Here is a 14,191-nt window from a genome sequence, read left to right on the forward strand (position 1 = left end):
TTGACATACTATACTATGACTTTTTTAAAGACATTTTTCTACATACTATACTGACTTTTTTTGACATACTATATCATGACTTTTTTCATGAACCTTTTTGAAAAAAAAATGTCATGAACATTTGACATACTATGATTTTTTATAAAAAAATTGGCAAACCATGTTATAAGTTCTTTGAAAAAATATTTGTTTTTTGCATCATATTTTTGGACATATGACTTTTACTTCATGACATTATTTAACCTCACTATACTATTACTTTTTATCACTACATCATGACTTTTTACAACATACTATACTCCGAGTTTTTATCACTTTTGCAAGACCTAGTATACTGTGACTTTATTACACTCTTATGATATACTTTACTATGCGTTTTTCATGATTATTTTGATATAAAAAATAGGACTTTAGTTTAACGCATTCTACACTTTGACTTTTTAAATGACATTTTCCACATTATGCATTCATGTCATTTTTACATACTATACTACAGGCTTCTGTTGCGTTTTTATAAGATACTATCTCACGGTGATGATTTCATGACAGGATCGCACAGAAAAGTTAAGACATAAAACTAAATATCTTTTCTACATCCTGCAAGTTTAGCTGTAAACTGTTTTTTTTTTATATAAGCTCATCACTTTTTTTAAATGTAAAACCCTTATCTAAAAAGAAACTGGTAACTCCCGCTGTCAGATAGGTAAAGTGCTAGTACCACAAAATAGAACTTGTGTAAATGTACTTAGTTACTTTGCACCACCACTGCAGAATCAATGCATTCAGCCTCAAATGAAAGTTGTATTTATTCTGCTACTGCTGGCCAGCACTGCCATCTAGTGATAAAAAAGAAGCAAACCAAAATTGTGTGAAACCAAAGCACTAACAGGAAAAGACAAGATCTTACACATGTTAATTTAACATTTTTCAATTTGAAGTTTAATGTTAATTCCATGCTGTGTTTCAGTAAGAATACAGACGGTACTTGTGGCTCCGTTTAGAATATCCAGTAGTACAAATCAGATTCACGTTACACATACCGAAGAGAATGAAGAGAGGAAAACGAGGAGTAGGAAAGACAAGAGTTGAGAAGAGGAAACCTGAAATAGTCAGGACAGTAAAGATAGAGCAGGTCTCTATTTCCCAAACTTGGTTTTTTTTTAGTTTTTTTTTTTAATATGGTGCCAATGCAAAACTGCATTATATTACAATCAATAGTGTTGAGCATTCCCCTCCCACGCACACGAACACACGTTTTGTCTGCAAAAAAGCCATTACCTAACTATCTGCCATTAGCAAAAGCGCTACAGCCTCGCAGCACGTTACTTGGTCCGAGAATGGACAAGAATAGAGGTCAGAGTGATGCTTGGAGAAAGGGGACATTCTGCTATTTGTCATAAAAAAAAAAAAGTTGATGTGTTGAAGGGGCAGGTTTGGTAACCACAAAGTAAAGAGGGCACTTAGTTCTTCCAAAAAGCTTTCACACATCCCTTTTAAATCTTTCATCGCCGCTTTATTTTACTCAATTTGCAAACCGAAATGTTTTCAAAACTGACTGACTGCATGGACAATATACCGTTTAGAAACACACAAATACAGGAAAAAGTTGAACAGCTAAGTATTGTCTTTAAATAAACTCTTGCATATGTGTGTTACAAATACAGGCAAGCGTACTTGGCAACAGATGATACAGCAAAGTAAAGCAAACAAACAAAAAACAAAAAAAACAGTAAAAGAGGAGATGAACCTTGAAGGGTACGGGCTTGCAAAATGAGTCATCAAAAATAAGGTACAACTCCTGGTAAGTGGAAACGGAGACCCGATCAGGCCCGGTGGGGGGTTGGGACATGACATGCATATGAGGAGAAAGGACGAGACACATGGGTAGAAATGGAGGGAGGGGAAGAGGAGGAGAGTGGGCTGCAGTATAAACCCAATTGAAAACTGTGGCTGGGGACAGGAGCTAGTGCTGGGAGGAGAGGAAAAAAGGGAGGATGGGTAGGAGGAAGAGGACTTGTCTTGTTCAGTCTCACTGGGTCTCTTCCTCCGCATCTTGCGGCGGTGGATCTTTGTTCTGTTCTTCACCTGAGATAATGACAGGAACATAAAACAATGTTATCTCTGCACATTCAATGTTTTTTTTTAAAAGGCAGCTAAATGTGGCTGTTCTGACCAACAGATGAGCCAGAGGAAGCTCCTCCCTGCTGGGTGGGAGCGTCTACGAGGTCGACCAGGAGAAAGACTAGATCCCAGTTTTGGCTGAGAGTATTGTATTGTATTCTCTTGCCGCTACAACACGGGGCTTGTTATTGAGGAATGATTCATTTGGGTAATTATTATCATTATCTTATTATCATTAATAATAATCAGCATCTGCTAGAGGCAGAAAATCTGAAGCTGTAGAGACTGATATCGCTACTTTCAGTCCCTAATATGGGTAGTCTGTTCAACAGTCTAAAATCTGAATATATTCACTTTACTATCACATGAGATAAAAAAAAGAAAAGCAGCAAAAACTCATCATTGACAAGTTGGAACTATAAAATGTAAAAAAAAAAAAATAATAATAATTGTTTAATTAGCATCTACCAGTACCATTTTGTATTTTCCGGCAACTACAAAAAAGTTAAATACATTCATTTTGTGCCAAAATAAAGCAGTGTCAGCATTGCTTAATAGTATCTAGTATTAGTAGTAGAAGTAGTATTAAGTACGGAATGTGTTTTGGCACAAAGACATCGTTTGCAGTTCCATCATTAGAAAGACTAAAGGAATACAGTGAGGGAAAGGTCTGGGTTGTTATTTATTTTTTGGTGGTCTTTTTAAAGAGTTCACATAACTTCATTCTATCAGAAATGATTGGGATGAGCCCAGGAATGTGTGCATCGGTCAACCATGCAACAAACAATCCCAAGACTAAGAAGAAGACCACAATGTTTACCCCGATTGTGTCAACATGCAGTCCAGTGAGCAAGCGTTAGTTCACAGCGCCTTCAAAACAAGCCGTGGTCAGAGGTACTGAGGGACAGAATGCCTTGTGAACCTGTACAGCTGGTTGCTTGGAAAGGTTACCATAGAGACAGCACAGCCATCCGTGTAATGAAGAATTAAGAGGCACAAAATAACAAAAGGCTTGAGAATCCATCATGATTAAAATAGAAACCGTAACAGGGCTCATTAGCGCCACAGCTAACCGGGGTGCGAGAGAGCCACGGGAGATGGAGCAGCAGCCTCACATGCCGCTACTGCAGTTTATCCGTTAAATCACACTTCAGATAGCCGCGTTCACAGGTTCACAAACTCTGCTGCACCGCCCCAACGGGCTGTGTTCAGTGATACTGACGTGCACGGCGAGCAGGGTGTCCGCAAGTTTTTTCAGTCTATATTCACCATAGTGGAAAGGGTTAAGTCCCAGTGAAACAGAAGTAGGAGGACGTTACGAGAGGGATTTAAATGGAATCCTGAACCGCTAAAAAAGCAGGCGGGCTTAGAATGTAACGCGATACAGAGCTACAGAAGACTGTGGCTCCATAAACACATCCAACGTTACTGGACGTTGGAGATTCATTGCTGGATGGATGGATGTCATGATATTATGGGCTGGAATTGGCTGGTACCAGCTTACGTTAGCCCATTTAAATATTTGGTTTCACAGTAGGAAAAGATAGGATTTTGATACAAAACTTCAAATAAATATAGATTTTTGTCCTTTTTTTGTTGCATATATTGCTGAATAGCTAAACAATATAACTGGGAATGGGATGTTAAAAATGACATTTTTTCCATTTCATCTCAACTTTAACTGATGTTTTTCTCACATATTCCAGGTAAATGTGCATCATGGACTCACCGGTACCTTTTTAATAGAAAGCCGGAGTAAAACCTGAACTTTGTAGCTCTGCTTTGTTCCTGGAGTAAGAAAGCCTCAGTGAAAAAAATCCATACTAACGTGGGGCGTTCCAGTGGCCGAGTAGTTAAGGGTTAATACTCCCAAATAACTCAAACATGTTGACATTTAAGAACACAGAAAAAAATCCAGCCCTTCAAATTTATCTCAACAAAACAACAGTGTTGAATAGGACTCCACTTGTAGAGACGGGGATTGTAAACAATGATGCATCACTCTGTAATACTTCTATTGTGTTTAACAATGCTGCATGATGCCAGCATGGCCTAGTTTATAATAGTACGCACATATTTTAATGGATCGGCCAAAATAAAAAAATAATTTAGACTGTTAAAGCTTCATATTAGCTTCCAATAAACTTTTACATTTTGTGCCCCCTATCACTTACACTGGAGGAGTGTTAGGGGGGCTGGTGCCATCAGGGGGAATAATAAGAGTCTGCAAAAACTGTTTCAATGTTCATATGGGCAAATGACTATTGTTGTAAGACATATTGGAATTTTTTTGAAAAAAAGAAAGAAATGAAAACCTGAATGAGATATTACATTGAGTAACAGAAGATGGAGTGGCTGGGAAGTGAAATCAGGACTCTGACTCTATTGGACATTATTTTTTTTAAACAATACACAACTTGGTGTGATTTTTACTCTTACTGACTCGCGGACACTCTGATAAAACTCAAAACACACAGCACTCTAGTTCCACTCGTGCAGAAATATGTGGACAACAGGTGAAAAAGACAAGTATACACGTCAGATAAGTGCAGCTCTGTAATCCTTCAGTGTTGTTGGCAAACAGGGCAGGAGAGGATATAACCTCCTCTCACCACCAAACACATTCAACGAGGCTGGACTGAAGTTAGTGATGGATGTCAGGGTGGTGAGACAGCAGAGAGAGCTCGAGGTGGAAAGGCCAAAGACAGGCAGAGGGAATGACTTACAAATTAGACTTCTATAATGGAAGAGTGAGGGAAGAGGGCTGTCCTTAAGAATCTACAGAGGAACGGTGGAGAGATGAGAAGTTAAAGCAGAGTGTGAGTACTGAGGAGGAAAGGAGAGGGAGGGCTTCTGACTAGGACTAAAGGAAAAAATACAAGAAAAACTTAGTAAATGAAGATTAGTTGTCTTTTCAAATCACTCAGAAATGTAGATGCTGTTTATTCCAACAACTCAAACTGGCCCTAAGAAGAACGGCACGGCTCTCTCACCATCTCCCTGCGCATCTGAGGTCCATAGTGTCAAGTTGTCACGTAGCAACTGCATGATAAGTGTTGAGTCCTTATAGCTCTCCTCGTTCAGCGTATCCAGTTCTGCGATGGCATTGTCAAACGCTTCCTTCGCCAACCTGTAAGCAGAGAGGAGACAAGACATCACAGTTATATATACACACATTCAGTGAACAGGTGAATATCATTTTATGGATGGGAATGGATGGATGAAAGGTTCCTGAGAATCACAAACAGTGTCCCACAGCTGGAACAGTTTCTCAACATACGGGATTTGAGCCCACAGAAGAAAATAGTTGTGGAAGAGCAAATTTAATTTAACAAACTGAACAAAAACGCAAACTGCAATAGTTGCAAAACAGACTAGACGCACTCTTATTATTGTAATAGTCAATTAAAACTGCTCGAGAAAACAGTAAGAAATTAAGTTAAATACAAATGGAGTCGTAGAGAGTTGTATGCATTATTGTTAAACAGATACCATAAAATGATCACACTTACTTGCAAGCGCGGTCTGGCGAGTTGAGGATTTCATAATAGAAAACAGAAAAGTTAAGGGCCAGTCCCAGACGAATGGGGTGCGTTGGAGGGAGTTCGATCATGGCGATGTCGCTAGCAGCTTTGTAGGCAACCAGACTGTTCTCTGCTGCCTCTTTCCTGTCGTTGCCCGTGGCAAACTCTGCCAGGTACCTGTGGTAATCTCCCTTCCTGAGCGGAGGGAACAACACAGATAAACGCATGCATTAACAAACCAGCAGTGTGGGAAAAGTACATGAACACACCCCATACAATCAAGCCTTTTCATTTCATTTCAATAATTAACAATACTCAAATGAAAGCCAAATATATTCAAAAAGAACGGAGGAAAAATATATATTTTGAAGGAAGCTGTAGAATACAGGCTGGGCAGATGTTTACACACAAAGTATCTTTCAACTGGAGCACAACAAAGCCGTCGGAAGAGCTTTACTGTACATCAAGCTATCAACAGTAAGAGACATATCAGTCCCACGGCCGTGAAAGTACAACTGAGTCAATTAAGAACCATTCTGTGGATAGAAGAAGTGCTGTCCATACAACACTGCAGCCTTAATGGGGGAAGTATAGCAGACTGAGTCGAAAGATTGAACTTTATTCCATACGGCCATCACCTAACAGGAATCAGTGCAGTGAATGGCGGGTAAAATATTCTTGTGTGACGATGTTTCCTCTGTTCTTAAGTTAAATCATCTATTTATTTTATATAATATTTTTGTGGCTTAAGGTTGTCTGGTAGAGATTCATTTTCTAAGAGAACAATGAGCCTCTAGATGCATCTAAACCTCACAGGCCTTGTTGAAGGTAAGGGAGAACAAAAGAGTGTTGCATAACTTTACCTCCTCAGCCCTACACTCCAAGTATGTTAACATCCTTTAAGCAACAGAGGTGTGCAGCAACCTGAATTCTGATTAAACAAGAAGGGAGAAACCCTTTCTATTCTGTATCTTGGTGTTCATGTCGGCCTACGTTAAGGTGGGAAGCAACAGACTATTTTATTTGTTGGCTTTGGTAATGGGAGTACTGGTGGGGAATAAAATAGAAACAAATAATTTCATTACTCCTTTGACTCAAACTTGTCAAACCAAACTAAAGTGTTAGAATGAACAGAAATGCAAACATTGGTTAGATAGATACATACATTTTGTAGTAGAAAACCTTAGATTCTCCTGTGACTGCAGCTAAGATGAGATGCTTGTCCAGTACATCCAGGATGTCGTTGCAGATTGATTTCAGCTCTTTCTCGACCTGCAGACCAAAACAAAACACAAACACCGCTGTCATGTCAGGTCAGGTCACACACAATCTTACAGGGACTAGATAGAAGTTTCCTTTGTCTAGACAGTTGAAATTCAAAGCTGGTTTGATATTTCAAAGTTGTGAATGATTGTCTGAGTCGTGACAGTCAGTTACTCATTAAAAATATATACCCTACATTTTTATTTAAATGACATGAAGAACAATATGCCCAACAAACTTCGCCACACAAACAAAAGTTGCAAGTGGGCAGAGACGCACAAGGCAGCTTTTAGGACAGTAATCCTCATGGAAGCATTTGTAACAGAAAAAAGCTGACAGTGTTTCTCAGTTGTTTTGTGTTTCAAAATGTTTAAAGTGTTTGTAAGTAGACTTAGCATCCTCTTAATCCAGGCTTGAGACAATATAAAAGAATCACTTGAAACTATCACTGAGCAAAAACTTCAATTTCAATAGAATCTTTACTGAAATTGTCTTTGAGATTGTCAAGTTAATCATCTCCCTGAGCTCTTTTCAATAAAATGTATTAAAAAAAACAGCTCAATGAGACTTTTCCAGCATGTTACAGCTGTGAGGGGGAAATTACATTTTGATACACTTTTTCGTTTTCAAGCCAATGCTCATTGAAACGGCAACCTTCCAGCATGCTATTGTCTGTTAGACTCCCACTGTTCCATTAAAGGGCAAACTGCAAAAAAGACTGAAAGATCAGAGGAGAACGAGCACGAGTTGCAAGCTGGGCTAAACAAAGGGAGAAGAAACGAGGGGCTCTCAAACTTATTTTATTTCTCTCTCTATCTAAAAATGATTCATTCAGATAATGACTTATTACAATCTCAAGCAGTTTCAAACCTTGAGAACATCTCATTAAAAAAGGTGTTTAAGGGTTTCTAGCTCCTGTACAAAACCCTGCAGATAAAAAAATATTGGTCTGCTTTCACTAAACGACTGGAATGTTGCTGTGCTGCATTGCGCTCAGTGGTGCCCCAGTGACTGAGAGTTACTCTGCAGCAGAAATTAGGGAAGAATTGATTTGCAGTTGATTCACGGCTGCTGCTAGCTCGTTATTTCACTCAGACAGGTGTTGTTGGTCGGTGAAATCTCAACATTTTACTCCCAAAGTGGAGAGGTCAGTGGAGGAGACCTTCAAGATTCCTGCCAAAAACGGTAAAACATTGCTGGCACGATGCCTAGCAGATATGGAAATTAGATTATCTGAGACTGCACCGGATGCACTTATCTTTGTGAAACAACAAGCTAAGGAGAGACCTAAAGTTCTAATCAGAGGTTTGAATTTTTAAGATTTCATGAAAAGCCAGAGACATTTACTTTATGAACCAGTAGAAGATAATATGTGACTGCAGCAGGTCTAACAGTGACTACTTTGTCTTCAGTGTCTCATCAAAGCCAACTGAAAGCAAGCCCGTGCGGTGCAGTAAGATTCACAGAAGACTGTAAATGCTTTGTTGAAGACATTAGGACAGTCGGATTGCAGATGTGTGATGTGATTCTGTTTGATCAATAAGCAAGTGCTGAATACACAGAAAATGGACAACTGCCGTTCGAAGTTTGACTTCTCAGAGCTTAATGTACATTGCATCCTTGCTCATCTTCTGTGTGGCTCTAACTTTACTGGTTTTCAATGAAAGAAAGTTGTTGAAATGTTGCATAAATTCCTGAGTTTTCATGATTCAAACCTTGTAGCTTAGAAAACCTTGAAAACATACAATCTGTGAAAATAACCAGTTGACACATTTAGTTAAGAATAGTGTCTGACCGTTTTCCTGTATTCCCGGATCATCTTTAGTTTATCTTCCCCGCCTTTATTTTCTTCTTTCTGTTCCAGGCTGCTGATTATCCTCCAGGACGCTCTTCTGGCCCCGATCACGTTCTTGTACGCTACAGACAGCAGGTTCCTCTCCTCCACCGTCAGCTCCACGTCCATACTGGCCACGTTCTTCATCGACTCCACCATTTCTGGAAGGCACAGGGAAACAAATGGCATAAGGCGTGGGCCTCTCAAGTATTCCAGCACAAAAGTAGCAAAAACCTGAACTGTGTAAAACATTCACTTTCACTAAATCACCCACGCTTGAGGCATACCAAAACGTTTTTTTAAACTGGTGCTCAAGGCTACAGAGTGTCTAAACTTGAAACACAACGTCATACTCCATTGTGTCTTGGTCAGATCGCCAGTTACGTGATTGCACACTGCAGCGATGTGAAATAAATAAACAGATCTTGCAGTGATTTAATTGCAGTAAACGGATCAAAAGGATGCTGAAATAACAACATAATGATGCAGATTTGTACAAAAGTCTGAATTCATGATGAAAAGCAAACTAAATTGTTGTTTTCTGAATGGAGTTTGGATGGATCAGTGCTCGGTTATGCCAACATTGTAGTTGCTCCATCAAAACAATAAAATAACAAAAACAATGTCACCTAGGGGAAAAAACAGCAGCAACGCTATTGTTTGTACATTCACATTTGAGGTACTATCGTACAGCTCTGGGTGCCGAGACGGCTACAACTTTTTTGTCCTCCATTTCTGATTCAACAACAGCAGGACGTCAGTGAAATCACTAGGAGAATCTCAATGCTGATGGGCTTTCACGACACAGCGTAATATGAATTTCTAGCAGTGGAAGCAAATGTCTCTGACGCATTCATTTCAAACCCCACAGCTGAAACCAAAATCATCTGCATGGCTCAGTGTTAGGTAAAATGTGAAAAGATGGTTTTGTTCTTTGGGCGAATATTTCAAACTGTCTCTTCCATTATAATTATTGGCATTTTAGTGGGGAAAGTGGTACATAAAGCAAAGCACATCCACCTTCCATTAAGACAGAGTTTAAACCACAGTGCAGAGCCTAGAAAGGCTTCGGTCATCCTCAGTATTATATTAATGGAGTGCCTGGGACACTGCCCAAGTATAGACTCCTCTAATGCAGAGATTCACCACCTATAGACACCAATGACCGGATACAGGGATCAGAGCCAGAACAACCAAGCAGAAAACGTGACGCCTTCCTTGTACTCCAACATCTCCCATCCTCAAGGTGATTCGGTAGGATGTGGTTAGTAAAGAATCTACAATAAACAACAATTTTATACTCCACTCTGAAGGAGCTACTAATTAGCACAACAAGCCGTTCCCCTGGAGATTAACAACAAACACTACATGGGGCCCCTGTAACCGAATCACAAAGAGCAGTTCAAGGGGGCAGAGAAGGAACATTCATATCTAAATAAAACAAAAACTGTTGGCGAATTATTCCGGGTAATTTCTGCATAAGCCTTTAGGGTTTTATTAGAATATTACTACTTATATGCTGACATCAAATTGTATAAACATATTCTGTGGGATGATTTCTAATTGTCTAATGCATAAGAAGATAATAATGTGTGGTGTGCTAATACGTTTTTTAAAAATGTGATAATTATCTTCAAATCGCGGTTAAAACAAAAATCACGCTCAAGCTGCAGACGAGTCACACCCTTCGTGCTAACCATGCTACCCCGGAGGTAAGGGTGGTGTGCAAGTCATTTGGCTTTTTCACTTGACAGACAGGGTGTTATCTGTCGAAGCCAATAGCAGGGTGCTACTCAGCATACTGGCGAAACCTGATACACCATGGTTTCAAGCCAGGAGGAGCACTATGCTGCTTTGATCATTTTACCCTGCACCCCAGCGTGCACTCAAATACACTCAATGACCTTTCTGTGGTTTAAAAAAAAAAGAAAAAACAGTTCCCTGCATTACAAGCTCTACAGATCTATTAAACTAATCAGTCACTATTGCTGAAACAAACTGGGCTTCATTGAGCCTTCTTTGGACACCAAATCTTAGGGGTGCGACAAAAAATATTGAAGTCAATCGAAAAAAAACCTGTACTTTATGAAGTCATTTTAGAGATTTAATTTGTCACCTGTGATGCATGCACACGGTGTGACATTTCCTCGATAGGAATGAAAACAGGGAGTTGCATGCAATAGGAGTCTTTGGTCAGATTTTCTTTTTATTCTTGATTTCTGGGGCTATTTAAAAAAGGAAGGAGCATATGTGTGTGGCAGCAAGACTGGGGTGCTTTGGCTATATTTGAAGCAGTAGGTACTTGGCTAAGCATGTCAGCTTGTCTGAAAAATGACATTTTTGACAGCTGGCATTTGAAACCAATTGTGCTAATAGAAAATACATGTTCAATCGTTGATGGCAATGTACCTACTGATAATTACGTACGGTTTCAGCTGCATCACTGTGGTTCTAATGGCCACTCAAAACGTCAAAAAAGACAAATTCCAACATAATGTGCTTTTTTCCCCCCCTTGGCTTCTAGGTCTCAATTAGGTTTGCCGTCTACTGAGCAGCATGTCTCCGTCTCTCACCCACTCGACCCAAGAAAGAGAAACGTCCCTAAAAATAGCACCCTGTGGCTTGTTTTTATTTTTACGAAAATTAACCCATAAAATGCTTTCGAACTTCTTTTTTTGTCTAATTTCAAAGCCACATGGGTCTTTAAATGCGTTTAAAAATAGACCAGATGCATGTAGAAACCAAAGAGCCGTGCCAGACACAACAGTTGGACACACTGAACAGCAGCTGAAGCTCAAGACAATGCAGCCATGTCCAGTGGACTGAGGGGATGTGACTCCATTGAACAGTAGGGCCGTATTGAGGGTTCATGATCACCATCAATGATTTAAAAACATACATTTGGCCAGTTACTTTAAAGAATTTTGAACATGACATCGCATTGACTTTGTGTAGTGGTGAAAGTTTATCTCATGAATTCTTCGTCAGACGAGTAGAGCTGTGAGACGGACAGGTTTAAACACCGCTGACTATTTACGCAACGACATTTTGCTAAGTGCCACTACAGCCGACAACAAAACGAATGGGAAGAGATCGCAACACAAATGGAGAGCAGTCACCGTGGCTAAGAGTCATCTTAGGTGTTATTTAATGTTGCGCTTCTGTCTCTCCTTTTTCTCTCGTCTCATCTCTGTGTCACACAAAGGGTGGAGCTGACACACACTACATGCAGAGCTGAGAGACAGCACTAACTTGTTCTCCTAGCTACCAATATGCCCTGACAGCGAAGAGTCACGTCTCTTCAATCAACTGTAGCGAATTGACAGAATTACAATTACTTTCTTTTTACACATTTCAATAACTTGCCATGTAAAAAGATAAACAGATCATTGTTGGCATCGTGCCATTATCAGACCTGCAGTGTGTTTTATCCTTTTGAAAATATATTTTTACTCTTAATTAGCCAGTAGTCTGCTTTTGTACACGTTCAATGTGAGTTATGGGTAGAAATTGATGAACCACAATGTGTGGACAGCGTCCTGTCGGGTCATGTTAAATAAAAGGATAATAAAGGATGTGCTGCAGTGAGCAGACGTGCACATTCACGCCTCAATCACAATCTGGTTTATTGCCAAGTCGGTTTTCAAGGGATTTGATTTGGTGTATTGTTGCATAACATAAACATAGTAACAGGAAATTAAAAATAAAAGCAGGTATTGCACAAATTAAGGAACTAATTTACTAGAATCTTGTATTAAAATATATCAAATATTGAAGTGTTTACAGAACAAGGTTTAAAAAGTATACAGATAGTCACAAACACGTGCATGTAGCCAGATGTAAGGACGTTACTGTAAGAAACAATGAAATGCAAACGATTGTCTCGTTTTATTATAGTGCATGAAATAAAATGAGTTTGTATCATGAAGAACAAGGCACATGTATGGAAGAACTGAGTCAATAACTAAAAAAAAAAGTAATAAATAAGAAGTGCAAATGATCTATTCTGATGATGATAACGTGTTAAAGCATGCATGCATCGTCCGCTGTGGCTTGTCATTCGTTTGGCTCATTTGTTTGCACAAAAGGTGCATCTGACACCAGAAGTGAATGCAACATGCGTCAAGTCGTCCAGTCAAAAGGAATGGATCACGCTTCTGTATCAAGATTGGCATTGAAAATATAACATTGCTTTGGTCATTCGTGACAAAGGAAAAGTTGGCTGCTGGTGTGAACACTGTAGGGTTACTCTGGGCCCCGCCTACCCCTGAACACCAGAATATGGTGTACAGAGGGTAGGCATTAACAGGCCAAGTGTCAATGAACCAAAAACACAATTCTCACAATCAAAATCCAAAGTTAAAGCAAAAATGTCCCCAAAATCTCAAGTGAATTGAGGTCTACAGCTGAATAATGAGAAATATGATTATTTTCCCCTGTGAAAAATGTGTGACATGAATTTAAACCCCAATAATAAAATAAAAAAAATAAAAAACCAGTAAGAATTTGCAAATGACCACTGATGAATAAATTAAAAATGATGTAATGAATGAAACAATTAACCAGCATGCAGAGACACTGGCCTCATTAAAGCACAATAACACTTTTTTTGTTTTTTAAAAAAAAAAAAAAAAAAAAAAAAGCCCAAATTGTTTCAAATTCAGACCTTAATATATATATAAAAAAATAAAAATAAAAAGCATTGCCACTCTTAAACTGGGCTCCAGTATGAATGACTGGTTTGTGTCTCTCTATGTGGGCGGTGTGTTAGCATCGATGCTAACCGTGGTAGCGTCACCATTTTCGGATACATCTTTCTTTATTGCATCATATATATAAATAATATATTATTTTTTAATATGCACACGGCTGCTACAGAGTCAGGGCATGTTTGCACTGTGTGATGGGACTCCAGCGTCATCGCTGTGTTTCTGAATGGAGATCTGCGTGACGCGTGTCGGGGCTGAAGAGCTGCTAGTTAGCTCCTAGCCAGCTAGCCACTTAGCTACCTAGCTAGGTAGCTAGCTAGGTAGCTAAGTGGCTAGCTGGCTAGCATCGCTCGCGAGTGGAACGTTCAACCAGACGCGCCAGGTCACGCGACAAAGCACGCCTTTCGTTGAAAAAAAAAAAACCAAACAAACGGTTTTTCAAAAAAAAAAAAAAAAAAAAAAACGGCTACTGATTCATTCTGCAGGAGAAATAGCGCCGCCATTTTGTGTCCCGCACCCAGCAGCTCCATGTGTATAGGGGGCTTTACCTGCACACACACACACACACACACAGTGTAATGACGTTATGCACACACGGGGGGGGGGGGGTCTTACCGTCGTATCGCTCCGCTTGTTCGGCCAGCTTCGCCTGGTAGACCGAGTTCTCTCTGTCCGCCATGGTGCTCCGGGTGCGGCGGTGGCGGTGGTTCTAAAAAGGGGTGGAGGTGGAGGAGGAGGTG

General features: G+C 39.7%; 1 protein-coding gene across 1 annotated transcript in view; it reads right to left on the reverse strand.

The window, feature by feature from the left end:
• Nucleotides 1-915: 915 nt before the first annotated feature.
• The window catches only part of LOC129113199 (14-3-3 protein epsilon-like), a 13,453-nt gene continuing 177 nt past the window's right edge, over nt 916-14,191 (reverse strand). The window contains exons 1-6 of the mRNA XM_054625397.1: nt 14,067-14,191; nt 8,704-8,903; nt 6,811-6,917; nt 5,634-5,840; nt 5,115-5,251; nt 916-2,085 (exon numbers count right to left, since the gene is read on the reverse strand). The exon at nt 14,067-14,191 is cut by the window's right edge and continues 177 nt beyond it. Of these exons, the coding sequence (XP_054481372.1) occupies nt 2,030-2,085; nt 5,115-5,251; nt 5,634-5,840; nt 6,811-6,917; nt 8,704-8,903; nt 14,067-14,130 (771 nt within the window). The 5' untranslated portion in view covers nt 14,131-14,191 and the 3' untranslated portion in view covers nt 916-2,029. The remainder of the gene's footprint in view (nt 2,086-5,114; nt 5,252-5,633; nt 5,841-6,810; nt 6,918-8,703; nt 8,904-14,066) is intronic.

Source organism: Anoplopoma fimbria, chromosome 24, assembly GCF_027596085.1.
Source record: "Anoplopoma fimbria isolate UVic2021 breed Golden Eagle Sablefish chromosome 24, Afim_UVic_2022, whole genome shotgun sequence".
Lineage (NCBI taxonomy): Eukaryota > Metazoa > Chordata > Actinopteri > Perciformes > Anoplopomatidae > Anoplopoma > Anoplopoma fimbria.